The sequence below is a fragment of the Phoca vitulina genome, unplaced genomic scaffold (genome assembly GCF_004348235.1).
Source record: "Phoca vitulina isolate PV1807 unplaced genomic scaffold, GSC_HSeal_1.0 scaffold6, whole genome shotgun sequence".
In the NCBI taxonomy this organism is placed as follows: domain Eukaryota; kingdom Metazoa; phylum Chordata; class Mammalia; order Carnivora; family Phocidae; genus Phoca; species Phoca vitulina.
In genome coordinates, this window is record NW_022589709.1 from 64459274 (window position 1) to 64483201 (window position 23928).

At 37.2% G+C, this 23928-nt stretch overlaps 1 protein-coding gene across 11 annotated transcripts in view; it reads left to right on the forward strand.

The window, feature by feature from the left end:
• The window catches only part of PDE4D (phosphodiesterase 4D), a 1449177-nt gene that overhangs the window by 1419529 nt on the left and 5720 nt on the right, over positions 1-23928 (forward strand). For 10 of the 11 annotated variants that reach the window (XM_032403448.1, XM_032403447.1, XM_032403446.1 and 7 more), the window contains 8 exons: positions 10769-10862; positions 12246-12418; positions 13016-13114; positions 13970-14134; positions 15140-15239; positions 21599-21753; positions 22627-22749; positions 23241-23423. In XM_032403448.1, coding sequence (XP_032259339.1) covers positions 10769-10862; positions 12246-12418; positions 13016-13114; positions 13970-14134; positions 15140-15239; positions 21599-21753; positions 22627-22749; positions 23241-23423 — 1092 coding nt within the window. Of the gene's footprint in view, positions 1-471; positions 5915-10768; positions 10863-12245; positions 12419-13015; positions 13115-13969; positions 14135-15139; positions 15240-21598; positions 21754-22626; positions 22750-23240; positions 23424-23928 lie in introns of those variants that run through there. The other variant, XM_032403453.1, reaches the window with a different exon arrangement.

The following is a 23928-nucleotide window of genomic DNA, read 5'->3' on the forward strand; positions in this document are numbered from 1 at the left end:
GTTGCAAAGGTTAGCATTAAGGTATATAAAGCTCTTGGCGCATAGTAGGTCTTAACAAATGCTTTAACAGATTCCGGTTTCTCCTTTAAAATTGTCAGAAGCTAAGTCTCATTCTAAGAATTATATTTCTCTGGCCCCGTCCAGATTTCTCCTCTGGGTTGTCCAGATTCTTTCTGCCATCGGCTACTATTGTAGCAAAGGGAAGGAGCTTCTAGTTGGTCTCTGATAATGAGGAAAATGAAATGAATTTTAACTTAGCTCAGAGCTTAAGAAAGATTTCAGGGGTGCCTGGGTGGCTCAGTCAGTTAACTGTCTGCCTTCGGCCCAGGTCATGATCCCGGGGTCCTGGGACCAAGCCCCTGCAATGGGCTCCCTCTTCAGCGGGGAGTCTGCTTCTCCCTCTGCCTCTCCCCTGCTTGTTCTCACTCACTCTCAAATAAATAAATAAATAAATAAATAAAATCTTAAAAAAAAGATTTCTTATTAACTAGAAATATGGAAACTGTCTTTAGTACATTTTACTTGACGTTACTGTAATTATTGCTACTACTAATATCATTACTGTTATCTCCTCTACTACAGCAGATTAGGGGTTTACAGTTGAATCTTTTGTGCCTGTGGTCCATTAATTATTTTGGAAAAGATAAAGAATTAGGTATCTTTTTTGCCCAAAGGATCCTCTACCCTGGTTGAGGAGGCAGAGTTCAAGGCAGTTGAAGTAACTGGAACAGTGATTCTTAACACTGGCGAACATTTAGGCAATTTCAGGGTGCACTGAACTGGGGAGTCCTGCTGGCATTTCATAGACAGAAGCCAGGGGGGCTAGGTGTCCTGGAATACATGGGATAGTCCTTCAGCAAGGAGGCGTTGTTCTGGGTCCCAATAAACCATTCAAGCAGGTGAAATAGTCACTTACAATTATCTGAGCCTAGAACACAACTACTTTTTATATATAAAAACAAAATATTTTTTACATGATTTTAATCCACACTTACTTTTTCAGTAATGTAACCACAGTGTATACTAAAGGAGAATTGTTCTTTGTTACATCTGAGACCTTTCAAGAGTCATTCACCATTTTGGAAAAAGATTGTCTTTCTAATACAGTACTCGTGTATTCATTTCCCTGTTGCTGTCACATTTCATCGTAATTTTCCGTATCAGAGGAAGCAGAGCAAACACTTGCAAAGCACTTACTGTTCTAAGTGCTTTACATGTATGTACCAGCTTTTTCTTACAACAACTTGTAAGGTAGATGCTATTATTATTCTCATTTTCCAGATGAGTAAACTGAAGATGAAGTAAAGTGAGAAAGTTTAGATAACTTTGTCAAGGTCACACAGTTAGTAAGTGATAGTAAGATCTCAGCTTTTGACTACTTTTTCTTTTTAGTGTTCTTGTGTACACGCATTTATATTTTGCAGTGTGTAATATAATTACTTTTATTTTTCCTTTATGTTACTGATAAGCCACTATATGGGTTTTTTAAAGTGTCTATATAGGGATTATTTAGTATGTATGGATGTATTTAGTGAAGTGCGTATGTTAGAAAAGTAGGAATTTTTTAATCAGGATAAAAATATTTGTTATAAAAAGAAAGAAGGAACTTAGTTTGGAGTTAGTCAAAGAATAAAATTGATGGATGGATAGAAAGCATCATTTGGATGTAAATGACATTGTATGACACACCTTGTTCTTTGGAAGCACACCAAGCATGCTCCCCTCTCAGGGCTTTTGGTGTTGGTGTTCCCCTCACTGGACTCCCCTTTTTCCACTGCCCTGGATAGTCACGTGACTTGCTCCCTCTCTTTCTCCAGATCTCTGAGCATATGTCATCTCATCAAAGAGGCTCTCCCTGACCATTTTATACCACAGGAACCTCCATCGCTAACGTGCCAAAGCCTCCTTATCCTTTCTTTATCCCCTATTGAATTTTTCACTACATGACATAGTATATTTTTGCTGACTCAGTTGTTGAATGTAAGCCACAGGTGAAAAACCTTCCCTTTGTTCACTGCTGTGTCCTCATTATCCAGGACAGAGCCTGGCACACAGTAGGAGCTTAATAAGTATTTATTAAATAAAGGAGTGAATGCAAAATAAAGCTTGGAGAGGGGCTGAGATAATTTGGTCTTGAGATGTATTTTGAATGATTTAAATCTGACTTTTTATGAAAAACCAGCTTGAAGGAGCAGGAGTAGAAGAAAGAGGGTATTCTAGACAGTGAATTCAGTGAAAGTAAAAATAGAAATAGGACTGTTGGCTAAATCGTAGAGCTGGGTGGAATACTAGCCTTTCAGTAACTGAGCGTGAGTGTAAAGAGCAGCTGGAGATGGGCTTGGAGTTGGGGATTAGGGTCAGAGGTTGTCAGTCTGGGGCTCACAGAGGAATATGGATGTGATGAGGCAGGTGATGCCAAGTTGTTAGGTAATAGCTTTGGAGTGGCAGGCTGAGGCTGGATTTGAGAAAACTTGGCCTGGCAGCAGAGATAAGAATGGGATTAGAAGGAGAAAAGCCAAAGAAGATGAGCTAAGAAGCAAGTATTGTGTTTTGGGTCTAAGATGCATAATGATGTGATGCAGTTAAAAGAAAACATGATAACTTACACACACACACACACACACACACACACACACAGGATAAGCCTGGGAGTTAAAAAATCTGGTCACCATAATGGAATAGTTATCATAATCCACATCATTGTTCTCATCATCATCATGATCATCATCATCACCTAATACCTATTTGTCACTATGTACCAGATGTTGTTTTAAGTGCTTTGCATATATCATCTCATTTAATCCTCATAATAACTGTTCTAGTTATTTATTGCTATTAAACAAATCACTTCAAACTTAGTGGCTTAAAATATCAACTTGCTATTTTTTTAAATTGTTTCATGGGCTAACTGGGCTTGCTTAGACATTCTCACTTCAAGTCCCTCATGTGGCTTTAGTCATTTGGCAGCTGGGGCTGGAGTCATCTAAAGGCTCCCCTGTCGGGATGACTAAGATGGCCTCTTCACTGTCAGGTCTTGGCTCTGGGCTAGGATGGCTGGCATAGCTAGAGATTGTCCAGGCACACATCTGCTCTTCCTGTCTCTCTCTCCTTACCCCCACTCTCTCGGCAGCCTCTCTGTGATGTTAGCCTGGGCTTTCTCATAGCGTGGCAATCTTAGAATAGTCAGACTTACTAACAGGGTGGCTCCAGAATCCTAATAGTGCATTCAAGGCAACCAAGGTGAAAGCTTCAAGACTTCTTCTGACAGCCTCCATTTCTTGTGACGGCACTACTTGTTGGTTGTACAAGCCAGCTCAGATTCAATGTAGGGCTGGATGGCTCATTAGTAGGCATCTTTGGAGACTAGCTACCATAATAACCCAATTTTACAGATGAGGAAACCAGAACACTAAAAGGTGAGATTATTTGTTAAAGAATGTGCACTAAAGGATTTGAACTCAAGCCTCTGTACTTGGAACCTGGGTGAACTTGGGAAAATCACTTTGTCTCTCTCTCTCATGTGGAGATGAGATTAGAGGATTTGATATTGAAGATGCTTCCCATTTCTCACAGGCGTTCAGCCCTTGGATTTAGATGATGGGAGTGGGGATGAGAAGGAACAGTAAATGAAAAAGCATTTTATAAAAGATAAAACATGATAATAAAGTTGGTGAAGGAGGGAAGGTGATATAGATGGGGAATACATTAGGGTTATTCAAGGATCCAGTTAGATGATTTATATTAAACATCTAATGGTGGCTGACTCACATGAAATGCCTATTGAATGGTAACAAGGAGTCACAGATTTCAGTCTGTGATACTGGGAGAAATATCAGCCCACTGACTGAAATGGGAGTAGTTATAGTAAGAACTACTTTAAATAGATAAATGGATCCATCGATTTTGAAAAAGTCTGTGATGAGTGGCAGGGCATTTGACAGGGGAGGGAACCTTAGTCATTTGGAAATATGGTGCTGCAGTTCATGTTAGAAGTAGTCATCGAAGAGTGTGACCCAGGACAGAGTCTTGTGGGTATCCCAAGTTAGAGGATGAATAGAAGAAGGCAAAGAAGGCATGGTCAGAGAAGTGGGGAGAAAGGCAGAGCAGTTGAGGATGCTGCAATTGAAGGAGAGTGGAGAGAGTACATTGTTGAACACTTGTGAGCAGTGAAGGAGAATGAAAGACTAGGAAAGAGGAGGACCTTTTTGTATTCTTCTGGAGGAAGTTTTAGTGGCCTTTTTGGGGGTTAGTTTTTTCTTTTGTAAGGGATTAAGAGGAATTTAGGAAATTAACACAATAGGTGTGAACTGCCCCTGAAGACTTTGCAAGCAAAGGACCATTACAGATTCAAAGAGGAAGAGTATTATATGGATGTTTCTGATGTGTGTACTATCTAAAACAGAGCAAAAGCAGTAAAACTGAAAAGTAACAATATTAGCAAGGCACAGAAGCACAAAGCAGTTAAATGCTTTGAGATGGAGATGAGGAAGAAAGGGACAGAATTTTATGTTAAAATAGAGTAAAAGCTAGACTTCCCTCATTTTTTTATCCACAAGTCTTTAGTATACAAGTTAAAGAATGACACTGCCCCAAACCAAAAAGAAAAGATTGTTTTTCTTTAAGAAATTTAGATTTTTTATTTAACTCTCCTTCAAAAGGCCTGATTACTGGAGCTTAATGCTATATTCCTCCAAGAGCCACTGTTAATACCTTTCTTAACTTCGTGTGCAATCATAAAAATGTTCTCTTTTGGTCAAAATACAGATTTTAAAATCTGTACTCAGAACTCTGCATTCTTTAACCATACACAGTGCTTTAGCAATCAGAATTATTATAAATCGTACCCACCCTTAGATTTTTAAGGTTGTGGAGCTCAGCTACATGTAACAATAGAAACAAAAAGAGCTGAGAACAGCCACACACACAGGTGAGGAAATGTATCCTTCCCATTTGTCAATTCTGGACGTTGATTGTATTTTATAATCACACTATGCTTTTATGTTAGGCAGAGGGAAACCTTTGGTTATATCTGTGTCACCAGGGAAGCTCCTTGCTTTGGACTGGAGAGAGGGAGGCAGTTAAAATGCCTAATGGCCCTTTTCAAAGCAGCTTTTATTTTGAAGGAAGAGAAGTCAGAGAATAATAAAACTCATAGGAAGGACTCCAAAAAGATTGGCAATCCTTATTTAAGAATGAACTGTGAATTTTGAAGAGTTTTGTGGTCGTTATTCATCATCTGCGAGCGGGAAACCCCATTCATCTTTTTACTCGGCAGCCTCAGCTGTAGGGATACCATTATTAAATGGCGTTTACCAGAGGTGAGGAGGAAAACCTCCTCCCCAGAGGTTCGCCCCCGCCAACCAATCACGACACAGCCTGCTCTGAGTCCACACACCCCCCCACCCTGGTAGACCCAGTGATGGAGTGTGATTGGTGCATAGTTGGGCTTTTATGGGAGGGGTTTCTTGTCACTCTTCCTGGCTTCCCTGCAGTTCCTTATTTGGTAGCTTTTGACAGAACTAGTCTTTCTTGCAGCTAAGCATCTTGACATACATTATTCATTAAGCCCTGGAGCTCAGGAAGAAAAAGATGCAGACCCTTAGGTCGTTAGATATTTCTTTATCACATGAATTTTCTTTATTCAGAATAGTTGTAGAATTCTGTTCCATTCTGGAGTTTTACAAATGGCATGTGTTCAATGGAAAGACGGCTAGATGGGATCTAATGCAAGGCTTTCTTGTGTATACTTAATTACCAAAAATCTTTAAAAACCCACACTCTGGCTTGCGGATATTGTTAAAAGTATCAAGCTTTTGAAGATATACATGTTTTAGAACTTACTGTCTCTTTATATAATCAATCAAAAATGCCTGAAGCAAACTATTTACTGTCAGTGTCTTGGGGCTACATTAAGGTAAGATTTATTTAGCTCCTAATTGTTCTGATTACATAACTGATAGTTTTAATAAATTACAATGGAGTCAACCTTTGTAAGCAGTCTTTTATTTTTTCCTTAGATGTGAACTGCAGAAGAAATATGTGTTTTTAGTGGTCAAGATAAGGAGAAAATTTATAACTTTTATTAGTTGTAGTTTGCATGTTAAAATAGCTTTTTAATGTGCAGTGGTTCTTCTATTTGTCATAGGGTATAGATTTGAGTTGTGCTTTTTAATATCAAGGTAATCAAACAAAATAATTGGAAATAAATTATTGGGCCCAATTACTTGCACTGATGTATGGGTTCCAGTTCATATATAGCACCTTTTAAAGTTTATGAAAATTAATTTGTGACTCTAAAAATCTATAGCACTTTAACCTGATGGGTATTTTTTTTCATCTTTGGATAGAAAGCTCTAGATGACATTTAAAATTGACATTACTTGACTATTTAAGTGATATATTATTAAAATGAAAACCTGATTATCTATTTGTAAAACTGAAAGAAATATATAAGTTCATCTGATACTGCTACTTTTGTTAATCTCAGGAAATGAAGTAATTCACTGAATTTACTAAGATTCTGTTCCGCTTGGCAAGCCTCTTGCATGCCTCATGGTAATGCTAGCCTGGCGATCTGATCTCCGTAAGAGAAGCAGGAGGTAGAGAAACCTTCTTCAGTCCTAAATGAAGCATCACTTCAGAACTTGAAATCTATTCTTGAACATTTGAGCCAATCAAAAACATAATTTTTAAGAATCCTTTCCCATTACTTTAAGGACTCGCAGACTGAAATATTTTTCATTTTCTTTGTTTCTTTGTAGAGGAAAATATCCTCTTTGCTGTGAGATTTTCTCACATTCTAAGAAAACTTATTTCAGTTTTAGTTGTCCAAGGAGTCATGATTCCCCACTTTGTTTTAAGTTAATGGATGGCCCCAATTTTTTTAATTGTTTTTGAAATATACAGACTTCCATTATTTGAATTTTGTTAGCCATTTTTTGCTTAAAAATTTTTTTTAGTACAGAAAAGTATAGTAAGTAATAAAGGAAAATCCCATAATCTCCCTAGAATTCATCTCTTAGCTTTTAGACCGCTCACTTTTTATATGTTTTTGAAGGGCTTCATATTTGTATTATGATTATGAACAATACTTCCAAGAATCTAAATAAGGAATTGTAGAGCTTTTATTTTTGAGGAAAATTGTTGCTGGCCAGCCTTGTTTATGTCTTAATAGTATACTGCTAAAAACACCTAAGAAGGGCAAATATAAATATATTTAGTGTTATGCATTTTGACAGATTTATTTTTATACAGCCAATGCAGTATTTATTTTAGCTTTTAATGCTGATATCTACCAAACTTGTAATATATCACAATGCAGCATATTCAAATGATTTTTAACAGAATATTGGCTGGGGTCAGGGGTGGGGCGGGGTAAGGATTTTCTTAGTGTTTGACCTTTACCACCTTCTTAATTATATACTAGGAGAATATAAAATGTACCCAGGACATTGGCATACAGGGATTGTATTTAAGAATACTCTAACTTTATTTTATTATTAAATTTTGCTTCCTCAACAGTCTTAAATGTAGAACATAAATTGGAAAATGGGAGTTTAAAAAGCAAAATACAGAATTTATTTCAACTGCATTTTCACTTTTCTTTATGCTTTACATGCTGCACGCAGACATTCTGATGCATGATGAGAACAAAGGATTTGAAAGCATTCACTTAAATCTTCCTCTTTTTGTCATTGTTGGAACAGTAATTCCATCTATTATTTCATACTGTTTAGACCAAAAGCAATCAGAATAACTCATCAACAGAAAATATTTAGAGGTCACTTTTTAAAATATCTAAATGCTCAATTAAATTGTTCTGCATCTTGCAACCAGTTTTGTTTTTTTTTAATCAGTTCTGTATTGTATCTCTTCTAAATCTATAAATTGAGGACTGTAGCAATGTTCTAGGAAAAACACATTTTATTACCTTTTCTAATCATTTTCCTCTCAGGATAATTTTTTGTAGTTATCCTAATAAATGGTATGTAGTCATCTTAAATGAGAGAAACTCCACTTACATTTTAAAATGATTGTTGAATTGTTTCGTGTCTTGTTCTTTAGTACAGCCAGCTCTATACTCCAAAATCGTACTGTAAGACCAGTTGAGAAAGCCCTGATGGTAATCTTTATGGTTATTAATTTAGCTTCCCTGAAAGTTTTATATCAACAGCAAAAAAGGGAAGCAATTTTAACTCCTTTTAGAAAATGCTCTTATGTTATAACTTAATTGACTCTGAAAATTGTCTTTAAGAAATCTCCCACAGCCTTTCCCTTGGGAAGAAAGAGGACTGCTGAAAATACTGTCTCTTCTAATCATGTTAAGAGGAAATGTTGCCTTCCTTAGAGCACCTGACAAACCTTAACCTTGGCAAGGATATAGGTGTGCGCTGAAGGGTTTCTCCACCCCACACTTCTGGGTTTTGAACAGCATAAGCGTAGCCTGGGAATAGATGTATATGTGCAGAAACAGTCAGTGCATATGCAACCTGTAATTTATCAGTCTGTAGAATAGATTTCCTTGCACTGGCTTTTTTTGCCTTAGTTATCTCTATTGACTGGCTATTTTGAGGGATTATATAAACGAACTGCCAGGAAAATTACAGTTCATTATTTATGTTATTCCAGAGAATCCAGTAATTTGTGTTGCGTATCTGCAGGTACCATGTAATTTTTTCTGCTGAGCATATGGCAACATATTCCTCATACTAGGTTGCTTCCAATTTAGAAGGTAGTTTTATGGAAAAACTGGGTCCCTATCTAACTTTTCCAGTTGCACCCTCCCCTACCCCCTAGCTTACATCATTTTTTAGTTACATGGAGAGAAATGCACGGAGGGCAGGTGGACAGCAGCTGCTGAATAGACTGAGGAAGGGCTAGGAGCGGCTGGAAGCCCTGCCTCGCATGCCCGCCCCTCCCCAGAACACACTGTCATGAGCAGGCTGTTCTTACTGGCAACTTGTAATTCATAGCACAGACATTTACAGGTCAAAGAGATATTCACTCAGTATATGTTTTAAATGTTTAGCAGAGTCTCTTTTGATTTTGTTTTGCCTAAAGAATAGATTTTTCCAAGAGTAAACTTCATTTGTTAAGCAAGGATTTACTTACCTTTGGGCTTTGCTCATTGTATTTTTTGTTATATTTTTGAAGCATGGTTATCATCTGCTATGTGAATAATACCCTAAATTACTTTTTAGAATGGGTAGGGGAGCTAGATGTTTATATATGTATTTTTTTTTGTGGGCATAACTAGTCAGATCTTCCATCTGTTTGTCCTGCAATGATAAAAATCAGCTATCACTATAAAAGGCCCAGGGAACTGGGAGGTAGAAGGAGCTCAGTGTTAAGCACCTACTATGTGCCCGGCAGAAGACAAGATGCTTTCTATTAGCTCATTTAATTACTTAATAGCTTATAACTTAACTCAATATAACTTTATGAAAAATGGACAGAAAATGTTTTGAACACTATTACAAATGTCTTCATGAATATTCTTAGGAGGCCCAGATTTTTCCCAGCAGATCATAATGTATAATGCTGAGTGGAAACAAGCAGCAGCCTATGTTTTGTATACTGCATGATGCCAATTTAAGATATATACAAGTAAATGTTGGGAAAAAAGACATAGATGGAAAAATAGGTAATTATCTGTGGTTATCTCTGAACAATGGGAACATACACGATTTCTAATTTTTTCTATATAGCTTTTAGATTTTCTCTATCATGTATGCACTTTATAATCAGAGAAAAGTTATTGAAAGAAATACATGAACCAAAAAAAATGAACTTTATGTTCCTGAGTTCAAGAATAAACTCCCTAGACCTATAAATTAACAACCAGAAAAATTAATATTGGTTATGGCCAGTTCTTCAGTTTTGGCTACAAGAGAATGCTAATACACATTTCTTACACCCAGCAATTTGTTGAAATGTTTTTATTGATCTCCCTCAGTACTTTTGTGATAAATTCCTGTACCTAATCTAAATGGTCAATAAGATTGCCTTTAGAAGTGATTTGCCAAATCATCTTGAATGAGGACACCTTGGTATGAATTATCCAGAGAAGCAAGATTTTTTCTTAAATTCTAATAAACTAAATACTGAGTTAGAATTACATTTCAAACATTACTAAATGGTAAATTCGCTACTCTCTTTTCCCCAGACTCAAATGAGAATTTATGGTGAAATTTCAAATTCTAAAGGCTACTGAACATTAGAGTAAAATGTGTTTGACCTTTTTGATCAAGTATCTAATAGTAATCTATGTAATAGAAAAAATTATTGTTTCTGTATATTAAGAGAAATATTAAAGCATACTTAAGTTAAAGGGCCATCTGGGCTATTTTGGGAATCAAAAGAAAACATAGTAACAAACAGCTGATAGATGGAAAAGCATAAAGTCCTGGAGAATCTTGGATTTGGGTAATGCCATGTGATGATTATAAGTTAATTCCATTTTTTTTTTTAAGATTTTATTTATTTTTTGACAGAGAGAGACAGTGAGAGAGGGAACACAAGCAGGGGGAGTGGGAGAGGGAGAAGCAGGCTCCCTGCTCAGCAGGGAGCCCCATGTGGCTACACTAATGGACAGCTCAGATTCTAGAACTTTCCAACATTATAGAAAGTTCTATTGGATTTCACTGATCTAAACTGTCAGGACAATTTAAAAATTCTTGGGCATGTTTTCTCTATCTTACAGTATGCTCATGTTACCTCAATTACATTTTCCTCTTATGTTACTTCATTTTGTTTTTCTGTTTTTCAGTTTAAAAGGATGCTTAATCGGGAGCTCACCCATCTCTCTGAAATGAGTCGGTCTGGAAATCAAGTGTCAGAGTATATATCAAACACATTCTTAGGTGAGAATAATAATTTAAATGCAATTTTAAAGTTTTCTTTTGAGTTGTTTGTTTTTGGAGGTGGATTGGGGCACCAACTCATTTTGGAAACCAAACGAGTATTAGGAATTCCATTTGTTTTCATTCATCTGATTAATAATTTGAGTATCTAAACCTCTAAGCTTTGGAATCTAAGGTGACAAAATACATTTTTTTATCTTTTAGTTTTATTCAGGACTTTAGGGATTCTATGGATTCAAGTTGTAGGTTGCCAGTTTTTCCAAAGCACTAAACCATAAAATGTGTTTTACAGAGAGATCTATGCATGCATTCAACAAATTCTTGTTAAATTCCAGACATTGCTGGGCATTTGTTAATGATAAATTAGAAATGGTACCTGCCATAATGAGTTATAGTCTAATGAACACCAAGCCTGGTAGACTGATGAGGCAGATATAATACAACTAAAGAAAAGCTTGCTGATAATAATAGTTGACAGTGTGGTGTACTGGGACACCACCCCACCCCCCATCCACGGGAAGAAAATTCGTTTAGTGAAAGTCAATAATGTGAACATATCCTTGATTTGAATTTATTTTCAAAATTGCTGTAATCTCTTAATTAGCACTCTCACTAAAGAAACATTTATTGAACACACGCTATGTGCAAGGATGAGTTAGAGGAGCTCACTGCCTTGAAATAGTTGATGAAAACACTGAGGCATCTAATGTCTTTTATTTGAAAACAACGAATCTGACAGTTACTTATCAGATGATACTGGAAATTTCCTGTGCTCCCCTTGTTACATCATAACCATTATCTCACTATAGCACAGAAAATATAAAATAGCAGAAACAATGTAAGTCATTCAAATATACTGTTTGTATTCTTACATTATGACCCATTTCAGTAAGCCTTTAGGTTCACCCAGTGCTGTTTTTATATTTGTGTATGAAGTTCCTTCCTTTTCAAAATAGGTATTAAAACTGGAATCCTTAGGTGGCAAGAGCAGTTTCCAAGCCACTAAGTGAATTTCAAACAGGGACAGAGTTGATGAACAGTGGAAATAACCAATATGTTTTGCTTTTTCCAAGTCTGCTATCATAAGTCTTGCAAAAAAAAATTTTATTACAGCATTCCATCCAAGTAGTAACCACTGAATACATTTGATGTTAATTATTTTGCAGTGGGATTTATTTGTTCAATTTTGTGTTGGAGGGTATCATAGTAGGCCCATATCAAATTGTAAATACTCAACTTCTCTAAAAGAAGTGTTTCTTAGAAACATTTTCTGGAACATATCATGATTAATTAAAACCTGTCCAACTATGGATGTTATGATTAAAAAATAACAACTCAGGTAGACTTCACAGTAAATGTAGAACCTTTTCTAAATTTCTTCAGATAAGCAACATGAAGTGGAAATTCCTTCTCCAACTCAGAAGGAAAAGGAGAAAAAGAAAAGGCCAATGTCTCAGATCAGTGGGGTCAAGAAGTTGATGCACAGCTCCAGTTTGACGAATTCAAGCATCCCAAGATTTGGGGTTAAAACTGAACAAGAGGATGTCCTTGCCAAGGTAAGATGATTTTAAGGATCATGATTATAATATGTTGGGATGCCTTTTAATGAGTTTTGAATCTTTCTCTTTTAAGTAGAAGGACTAATTCATTAATTTGTGGGGTCCTTTTTTTTAAAAGGTGGCAAAGTACTTTATAAAGCTCTTTACAAATTATTTGGGTGTTATTAATATGTGGACTTAGACAGGTGGTTTGGTGTATGTGTTTGTTGCTTTTTTACATCTCCATTTGATTGTTTTACTTTCAAGAGTTAGAAATATTTTATATCTTTTGGGTTTCAGAAGAATAGTTAAGGTTTTATGAATAGATTTTATCTATTGAAGAAATGCTTTGAAATTGATAGTCAAAGTATATAACTACATTGTATTGTCAAAGGCGTTAGGTTAAAGCATACTATTCAGTTTTCAGTACATTTAAGTGGGTTTACCTAGAAGTTTGCCTGTATTTACGGGGTGCGTCCATTACATTTAAAATGAATCTTTTTTTTTAAAACCTAACACTCTTTTTATTAAGGTCAGTAACATTTAAATGAATGTGTTCATTGATTTATATTCTACTTCTGCTTCCTAATTTTTTCAATCTTTCTGTAACCCCAGGAACTAGAAGATGTGAATAAATGGGGTCTTCATGTTTTCAGAATAGCAGAGCTGTCTGGTAACCGGCCTTTGACTGTTATCATGCATACTATTTTTCAGGTAATGTGGTTAAGTTCTATCACCTTTCCTTTATTGGGTGACATAATGTCTAGTCTGTGAAATGTGCTTGTGTTTTATCTTCTTTACTATTCACTCTCTTTTGCTTATTTTGATGCTTTTTTTCTCATTTGCCCCTTTACCAAGGGACAAATGATAACAAAGTATGGAGTATGGGTCAAAGACAACTAAACCAATTTTGTTATTTTTTCCATTCCACGAAGTCATGTGGGAAAATTAAAGCAATTCATTAAAACAAGAGTTTAAAAATTATCTACATGACCTGATTTGCATAGAGAGTAGAGTACTAACTAAAAAAGGAATAAGCCCCTTGCTGACTAACCTTAGAATATAATTTCTTCAATTGCTCTTTCTTGTACTGCTCTCTTCACCATGTCAGTTTCCCATTCTGTTGAGCTTTTGCCCCAGCTCAGGATTAGAATATAAATGAGGAGTTGAGGCTGTAGACAACATGGGACTAGCATGGCATGTTCCAACCCTAGAGAAAATGTTGAGTTCCAATTGGTGTGATCCATTAGCTAAGTCAGCGGTACTGGGCTGAAGCTGCCTTCATGATTATCAGACACAGACACTTTGACAGTTGGCAGCTTATTCCCGACACCATACCTCTTGAGGAAAGCACGTGAGGCCCCAGAAGGACAGCCCTACCCTGGCTTTGTCCCCAAAGCCCCTGGATATTCTCAAAGGGTTCCATTTTCCTCACTAGACACTGCAAGAATGCTATTTCTATTTCTGGGTTATCCATAGGTGACACTGGTGTGATTTTTCTGTTAACACACTCTATGGAAAATATTTTTATGTGAAAACAAAATGTTAAGAGGATTTCCTTTCCTACAGGAACGGGATTTATTAAAAACATTTAAAATTCCAGTAGACACTTTAATTACATACCTTATGACCCTGGAAGACCATTATCATGCTGACGTGGCCTACCACAACAATATCCATGCTGCAGATGTAGTCCAGTCAACACATGTGCTGTTATCTACACCTGCTTTGGAGGTAAATCTGGTTTCTAAAACTTTGAGACCACTAACCCGCTACTCATAAACATCTCTTAAACTTCTATACTGAAGGGTGTATGGGGCAGAAAATTAATGGCTTCATGGGAAGTATGTTGAGTTATAGGGAAAAAATGTTGTGATTAATAAACAGTTCAGTCTTTGATGAATTTTGCCGTGAAAGTTGATCAAAGATTTAGGGATTCATCTGTTCATGATACTGCTTCTTTGAAATGACCTAGTGGACATTCCATAAAGTACATCCGGCTTATTCAGTTTCACTTAGTTTTTTTGGAATTTAGCCTGATGCCTTTTACATTTATAGTTCAACAGATGATATTTATAAAATAGAGACAATGCTTTGATATTTTTCATGGAATTTTTCAGAAAGAAACACATCTTTAATTCTACCAGATGTTAAGAAGTTGTTCCATTAAATGTTTATTAAGACAATTTGATTTCCTTAATCATTTGGGGGAAAGATTCTCTTTTGCTGATATATTTTATAGTTCAGATTGTTTTCATCATAAAATTGTGTTAATACCTCATCATCTGAGTAAGTGGTTCTCTAGTGGGGATGGTTCCTCCCTATTCCTCCTGCCCTGACTCCCCCACCCCCAGGGACATTTGACAATATGTGGAGACCTTGTTGTCTGTCACAACTTGGAGATAGATGCTTCTGACATCTCATGCTTCAGGCCAGGGATCCTGATACTACAGAGCACAGGATAGCCTCCCACAACAGAATAATCTGGCCCCAATTGTCAATTCTGCTGAGATTGAGAGTCCCTGTTTGAATGAAAGAATATAATTGCTCATGTCATTAATTTTATGTACATTTTCAGGACATCCTTAAACATCTTAAATACTTTAAAATAAGCTATTAAATATTTTGAAGCTTCATTCTGTTTTCCAGCAAATTCTAGGAAGTAATTTCACATTTGTATATATCTTCCATTATATTATTACAGAATAATAATGTTATCTGTCTTGTCTGATTTTATAGGCTGTGTTTACAGATTTGGAGATTCTTGCAGCAATTTTTGCTAGTGCAATACATGATGTAGATCATCCCGGTGTGTCAAATCAGTTTCTGATCAATACAAGTGAGTGAAGTTTGTTTTTGCAGGAAAAATTTTTCCTTTGTATGTTTTAGAATGACTGAGCTTGTTTATAAACTTGGGATGTTTCCAGGGCCATAATGTTCTTTTGGGATGTGTAAATGTGCGTTTTATTGATAGTGTGTATTAATGTAACCTAGCTCTGAAAATTATCATTCTATCCCATGAGGCTTATGTTGTTTGAAAAACATGCATTCCAGTACTTCTCTAGAAATAATATGTTAGGCAAGGGTAATCAAAAGTGAAAGTTTGCAGAAAGATTTAGATAGTTATATTGTCCCTAAAATTTGAAGTAAAAACAGGAAAAGTTAGACCTTCCTCACTTTATTTAGGTTGTCATTTCATCCTCTTCAGAGGCTGTGATTACTCTTTCCTCATACACCACCATACCCAGCTCTGTTCTTTCCTTTTTACATCTTCTGTTGAGGGCAGTAAGAACATCTCTTTGACTTTTTATCTCTTTTGATTTCTCTTTTATTTAAATATTTTCAACCATTAAATTTTTTCTCGAACCCATGACGTTTCATCAAATAAGAAGTCAGCCCTCGGGACGCCTGGGTGGCTCAGTCGGTTATGCGTCTGCCTTCAGCTCAGGTCATGATCGCAGGGTCCTGGGATTGAGCCCCAGGCTCCCTGCTCAGTGAGGAGTCAGCTTCTCTCTCACCCCCAGACCCCCAGCCTCTGCTCATGCACATGCTTGCCTGCTCTCTCTCTCTCTCTCAAATAAATAACATCTTTATTTTAAAAAAAGGCATCACTGAATTTGGACATATGAGGAGTGATAGAGACTGTTTAATATGGGGCATCTCTGACACACGGCTTCATAGAAAACCCCTGTAGGGAATGTTTAGGCAATACTTGAGCTATGCCTTTGCAAAGAGGTTTCAGTTTTACAAAATTTCTATTCTTTTGATACTTGAAGTTAATTGGTAAATGATTTAAATGTAGTAGTATTTAATTTCCTCCCACCGTGCTATATCAATGTTATAAATCCACATTTATATACAAAAAAAAAATGCAAAGCTGTTAGAGAATTTCTTATATCTATTAAAAATCTGCCCCTTTTTTGCTGTGAGATTGTGGATTAACAGCCTTCTTGTGACTAAAGAAGTCGAACTTTGTGGCGTCTTTTCATTCCCCTTTTATTCCCTATACTTTGCTGTAGCCAGATTTAAAGAGGCAATTTAAATGTAGCCTCATTTTGAGAGATTTAACTCAGATCTTTAAGATTATTTACATCTATTTTTTATATCTCAGTTGGCTCTGGACTACTCTATAACAAAATGCACCTCTGTGACTCATTTTATACGTAGGAGGGTTGGGAAGGTCATGAATTTCCTGAGAGGTGTGGTTACTCAAGTACATTTTAGAAGTTTGGTTTATGAACTTACTAACCCAGGATTGGAGAGACTAAATCTCATGTTCCAGCTATCTTATGAGAACCTATACTGGGCTGCTTTCAAGAGTCATCAAGGCATTACTAAATATTAACACATAGCTATTTATACACATCAGATGCAACTATATGAGTTTACAGTATCAGTGCTTAAGGTTGAGTTTACAGTATCAAGTGCTTAAGCTTCTCCTTCTGTGAAGGGCAGAGAGGTCATATAGTACAGTGTGCTGTACGCTGGTACTTTTCCTTAGCCTGACCCGATTTATTATTTTGATTCTTATGCATGCATATCAAGATTTTACAAAGACATAAAAATTTTGTTTTAATGTCAGCCTTTAAAAAAAGATATGCATTTTTTTCTTTAAATTAACACCCAAAATAAAGACTGGTGTGTTATCTTTGTATTCTACTCCATACGGTACTTTTGTTCTCTTATTGTAGCATTACAATTAAGAAGAGATTAGAGAACAGATTAAAACAGTGGATAATAAAGTCACTGTTTCCAAGTACTCTGATAATGTTTTTAAGAAAAATGAGAACTGGCTCTGGTATTCTCTCTTGTAGACCCCCTAATAAGGTCAAATGGGCTTAGGCTGGCACTGGAGAACTCTGGCAGGCATTAGGGTACCCATGGAGTGTGAAATTTAAGTAGCAAGGCGTCAGTCCACAAATGAGTCTGATGCCCTCCAAAGTTTGAGACCCTCTGAGATAGATGATGAACAGATTTAGGGGACACTAATACATACAGTAACAGCGGCCTCTTTAAGGTCATTTTGCTGATGACCTGCCTGAGGTGGAAGGGTAACTGATCCTACTTCTGGAAGTACTTTGTTATTCAGTGATCATGGGATGATCTCCTTTCTTGGAGACCTCAGCAACACTGGGAGGTTAACAGTTTCCAAAGCAGCTTTGGATCCCTAATGTTTTCTCCAGGGCGGGGTGTGAGGAGGCTGTGTTATTCCTGCAAGAATGAATCAGCATCATCAGCTGGTACATGAAAGTATCCCAGGGTGGATCAGGGCCCCAGATCGTTATGAGAATTCAAGGCCTTAGTTAGCTTTTGACTAGGGGTCATGCCAGCAAGCATTTTATTTCAGGACGCAGGAGAGGTTAATAAGTAACCAGTAACACAAGTAAGTTTGAACTTCATAGCATTCTATAAAGGAGTCTCTCTCATAACTTGTAAACTTGTAATAAATAGCTTTGTTGAAATACTCTATCAAAATTATGTGATTATTTTTAGTTTGCAGCAACCCCCCCCTTTTTTTTTAATATATAGACATTAAGTGTATGTTTTCTGTTTTTTTCATGGATTGATTGAGCCTCAGTGGTTCAGACTAGCACTCTTACCTTGGAGCTGGTGCTGCCATCTTGTCCAAAGCCAAGGGTTGAATCTGTTTCTTATAATAGAGAAGTCTAAAGACTTGTAATCATCACATTTACATACCCATAGTTGGGAGGTCACTTGTCCTATTTTAAGGAGACTCCAGAGGCACAGTGAGGTGGCATGACCACCTCTGGTAGAAGGGCTCTGGAGCTCACCAGGCTGCTTCCCAGTCCAGGTACTCCTCTGCTTCTTAGTGGTGACAACAGTTCCCATGATTTGTTCCACTTGTAGGCGCCAAATGATTTGATACTAATGATACGTACACTCTTGGTAAACATGCCAGAGGTTTTGAGAAACAGAGACATCATTTCTACTGGCAGAGTTGGTTAAGTTTTGTAAGTGATTTGGGGGAATGGGGGAATCCGAGTAGGATTTTAAGAAGTTGAAATTCCAGGGTGGGGAGCTGCGTCAGTCTTTTTCAAGGACAGTACATGTAAATAAACCCATAAAATGTAAATGGAATCATAAAGTTTTGAATAGAACATGCTGGAGAGTATTTATCATAACAAAAGCATTTGACTTCACGGCATTATTTTCTGAAACAATAAAGTACCGTCAAAAGTACAGACTATATATAGTATTACATTTTACTTGGAAAACAAGTAATTTTTGCTTATAGCAAGGGTGCCTAAATTTTAGGGAAAAAGATTTACTCACATTGGTCATGTGTTCAAAGCATATGGCTTTGATTTCCAAGAGCAGAGACATTTCACTATATTAAAGTGGAGCTGTATTTAGCTACCAGTATACATGCTGTTTTATTTCTCTAGTCTCATTTTAAAATAAGCTTTCCATAGCTGTATCTGTGGATTATATATAGAATGTTATTTTTCTGCATAAATCTAACACTTTCATAATAAGGATAAATTCATTTTTATCAAATGTGATTATATAAAATACTACAGAGATTGATACTTTATTCAACAAAAAAATCCTGAGAGCCTACTCTGTGCCAAACAACGTTCTAGGCATTAGGAATATATGGGTGAATGAGGTAATGGCCTGGCTTTGAAGAGCTTGCATTCCACTGGAAGAGAATAAACTGTAACACATGAATATCAGATGGGACTAGTCCCATGGAGAAAAATAAGGCAGGTTACCGGCATAGGGCGTTAATGAATTGAGGGAGTGACCCAGTTTTAATCCTTTGTCCTTGGCAACTAGATCTTAAAACTACCACTTCCCTTCCCTATTTCAAGGAGAAATATTTTGTTCAGAAGTGCTGGAGAAACCAGACAACCATGCACATTACATGAATAACTTTTCATTTTATATAGGGTCTTAAGTCTCTAAGTGGGTTGGGAGGTCTTTGGAAGAGATTGTTAAGACTTGAACAGAGATAATGACAAGTCAGGTGGAATGTGATCAGGGCCAAATCAGTGGTACAAATTATAAAGGACTTTATAGCAAAAAGTGAGCAGTTCTGCCTGTGGTAATCAGGACGGGCTTCATGCAAGAGGTAACTTGTACTGGGCCTTGAGGATGAACGGGTTGCAACAGAAATGTTCTATCAACTATTTTCTCACCCCCACCACCACCACCACCACCTTCCTGTACCTTAGAGCAAAGTGTGAAGGCAACTTTCTGGTGATTCCCGAACCTTCAAGGACTCTATGTAGAAGTGCTGCAGTAGTGTCTTTGGAGAAAAACTTCTCAGGAGATGCATAATCTTACCTCCTTTACATGTGTCCACGTGCCTTCAGCCCTAAAGAGTAGAAAGTTAAATGACTACCCTGAGATTCAGTTGCTTAAATGCTGCCACATGTTCATTTAAAAATCAGTGGTCTTCACCACCTTCTTGTTAACAGCCCCAAAACTGGAGAGGCAAGGGAGACCCACTTGTAAGGAATCTTTTCATCACCTTTCTGGCCAGTCTGGATTCTTAGTAAATGTCAGGAGCCAACAGCTTTCCAAGGCAGGCTTCGTCAGGACTCTTGGACTGCCCTCTGTGTGCAAGGCCATCTTTACATTGATTAGAATTGAGACTCGTTGTTAGAGCATCCATACCACAGATCACCCTCTTCCTTAAAGTAACAATCCTCACCTTGTTCTTCTGTAGGCTCCACAGCCTTATTTTCTTTCTTTTTTCTTCATGAGGTATATAAACCTGTCTGGGTTTTTGTAAGCCTGAGTCAGGTTGGTGCATTAATGCCTCTTATCTATATGCATATTTATTCCCTTACGAGAACCCTAAAAGTTGAATTGGGCATTATTTGTCCAGTCAGAAAACATTTGCCTTCTTTCCAATATATATCTATTTAATAGGATTCTACTGTAGAAACAAAAATACCAGGGGCTAAGATCCTATATAGTGTTAATTTTTTTATTTCTATGTTTAACATCTATAGATAAATGTTCACAGTTAGAAGCTTTCAGAGACTATTTGAAAGTCAGACCTGACCAGATACTATCTGAATGAATGAGTGAACACTATTGTTTTATCCCCCCAAAAGAGACCGTACATACCTACTCCTTGGTACTCTAAACATCTCCGTTCCTGTAGTTTGAGAGCAAAAATTTAGATGTGTAAATTCCTATTTCTATAGTCCTGGTAAATTCATAGGATTTCACAATAGAAATATGTCTTGAACCTCTCTTTTCCTTCCTGGTTCCTTTAAAATAGTCATTGAGTAGCATTGCATATTTGTTTCTTAGAAATGAATGTTTATTTCCCAGGCATTAGTCAGGAAAAAAGATCAAATACATGTGCTTTTGGTCTTTCCAGTGACCTAAGTGGAAACAGAATAAAGCACCAATTTTTTTTAATGACTACCTTATGGAGTTGGTCTACTATTTACAGGAACCAGGAAAGGAGCAGGATCTTACTGCCTAAAATACAAAGGTCCAGGGCAGTCATAAGGGAGCAGCAAAATCTTCACCATGGAGTTATGTAGGCAGCTGAACACCTGTCTCTGTGAAGTCATGAGCATGCAGGTGGGAAGGGCTATATATCTGTATGTAGCGACGGCCATGATACTCGGGAAAAAACATGGAAAAAATGAGTAACACTTCGACTTCCAAAGCTGTGCTATGGAAAAAAATGAGTAAGAGCAGATGAACAAATCTAATATTGTTCATTTGTTCCAGACTGTTCTTGAGTATAATCCTAAATCACAGGATCCTTACATTCTATGAAATGTTGGGAAGGTGGTCCAGTTGGCAGGAACGTGCACCTTATGCTGTTGACGTGTTACAGCTGTTAGAAATGATGCCATGTTCTGCTGCCCATGGAGCTGCGTGTGGCACATCTGGAGGGGAGGTTCAAGAACATTCCGCCCAACTCTTCTTCCACTTTAGAAAAGAGGCAGCTGAGGACCGTAGGCTGAAATGACTGGTCGCATGGCAGTAGCATTAGAACTCACTCCCAAGATTCCAGTGCTCCTTTTCACGGTTACACTAACTAGTGTATTCTCTCCTGGGTGGTGTCATGTCATGGTAAGGCTAACAGAGATGTTGAGGGGAAATTGCTTCTTAAACCCAAACTGTCTCAGAATATGAAGACTAAGATAAACTCAGAAAAAATGGCTTTGCTTATCTTCTATCTCCTTTCTATCTTTCAAGACTCCGAACTTGCCTTGATGTACAATGATTCTTCTGTCTTGGAGAACCATCATCTGGCTGTGGGCTTTAAGTTGCTTCAGGAAGAAAACTGTGATATTTTCCAGAATTTGACCAAAAAGCAAAGACAATCATTAAGGAAGATGGTCATTGACATTGTAAGTAGCTGATAAAAGCAAAAAAGAAAGTTGTAATACAAGTGTTTTTTTTTAAAAGAGTAAGAATGAGATGAGTATCAGGTAAATGGAACCCTGTGTTTCAAACTTCACGCTGCCCCTTACGTTCAGGAAGCTGCCTGTGCTGTGCAATGAGGTTCTCCAGTAGGTTTTCTCCTTCCAGCGGTTTGGAGTTCAGAATAGTGACAGCTTGTCATCATCATTCTAGTTTTATTTTCGAACTTCTCCAGTCTGGTGGCAGGCAGGGAAAATGACTAACAAAAGCAGTTAGTTCAAATGGATTTTCTCCACTTGTGAAATGGAAAATAAATTTATGTCAGTAGACGGTGCTGTTTACAGACCTCCATGACTTCTCTTCATGCATATTATTCACAGTAATTACGAGACACAGGAAAGCCTCTGCTTATCAGAAACTTACTGTGTTAAGCTTTGTACCTACAAAGGTAGGAATTACCTGTCTTGGAACAGCAGAAAATTAACCATTTTCTGAAGTATTCTGTGAGCAACGTTGAATTACTTGGTCATGGTTCAGGTACCACTTTCTAGTCCAAGGAACAGAAGAAACTTCAGAACATGTGCTGATTTCTTACCTATGGGATCTCATCCCCTTTCCTCACCACGAAAGTGGCTGCTGGGTGCTCACCTTCTGTATATTGCACATGTTCACCTGGGCTTCCAGACAGCCTACAGCAAAGCCCAAGAGGCTGCCCGAAGGAGTGGCACGGAATTCCCATTCACTGCTGTTGGATGCCACAGTGTGCCTCCATTTCTTTCACGTTCTGCGTTAGTGTTTTCATGTGCAAATTCTGGGGACTTTTCCTCTGGACTTTGTTACTTACTAAATGCTCTTTCAAGGTGCTTGCAACGGACATGTCGAAACACATGAACCTACTGGCTGATTTGAAAACTATGGTTGAAACTAAGAAAGTGACAAGTTCTGGAGTTCTTCTTCTTGATAATTATTCTGACAGGATTCAGGTAAAACATCATTTGAATTTGTTCTGTGTTTGTGTGCACACGTCTAACTTTGTTAAGAGTCTAACTTTGATAAGATTTCTGTTTCCTTTCTTCCAGCTTATAATTTTAGTAATTTTAAGCAGAATTTTTTAACCAAATTCTTAATCTTGAGAATTAACCAGATAAAATTCTATTGGTTTTTTCATTTGCATTTGCATTAAAAAAAAAAAAAACCTAATGTCCCACAAAACCGACCACTTAAGCAGCCCTGAATTTGATCAGCCATGCACACATAAGCAGTTTCAAGTGATATTTAGGTACAGTGGAAGGGACATTATTGGGGGCTATTAATACAAGTGTGAACCATACACAGACGCATTATAGTTGAGCTGTCTGGAAGGAATCTTACACTACATGTATTTTTAAGTGTCACATTCATCCACTGTGAATTTCTATTAAAAAAAAAAAAAACAAGCAGCAGCAGGTGCTGAATAAAGTGTCTCTTTTAATAGGTCCTTCAGAATATGGTGCACTGTGCAGACCTGAGCAACCCCACGAAGCCGCTCCAGCTATACCGCCAGTGGACGGACCGCATCATGGAGGAGTTCTTCCGCCAGGGAGACCGAGAGAGGGAGCGGGGCATGGAGATCAGTCCCATGTGTGACAAGCACAATGCCTCTGTGGAAAAGTCACAGGTGAATCGTTAAGCATAAAGTTTGCAGAGAGAACACAACTCCAACCTGAACATTTGATCGCTTTGTATACACATCACACAGTATTTCATTGGGTCTTTAAAATTACTTTGTTTTTGACAGGCTCAATTTCACTTTAGTGTTTATGAGCCAGAAAACTCTCATTCTTATTATTTTTATTCATATGGTCATATATTCATTTCTCATGACATTATATTTATCCATTATGACCGTATTCATATAGTATACACATATATAGAGATTTTTGGGCCATCTGAACTCATAAGTGAATTCAGTTATATGAAGCCATATAGAGTACCTGGTCTGACTTTACTTATCTGGACTCACCTATAAATTGGCCATTCTAAAATAAAGTCCAGGTCTAATGCCCAAGCCCTACTTATATATAAACAAAGGGAAATTTTTTACATCATAAACATACTCTTGAACTAAGAGTTCTTGCTAATTTTCACCAGCTAGTAACAACACTTTTATATGTTCTATTGCC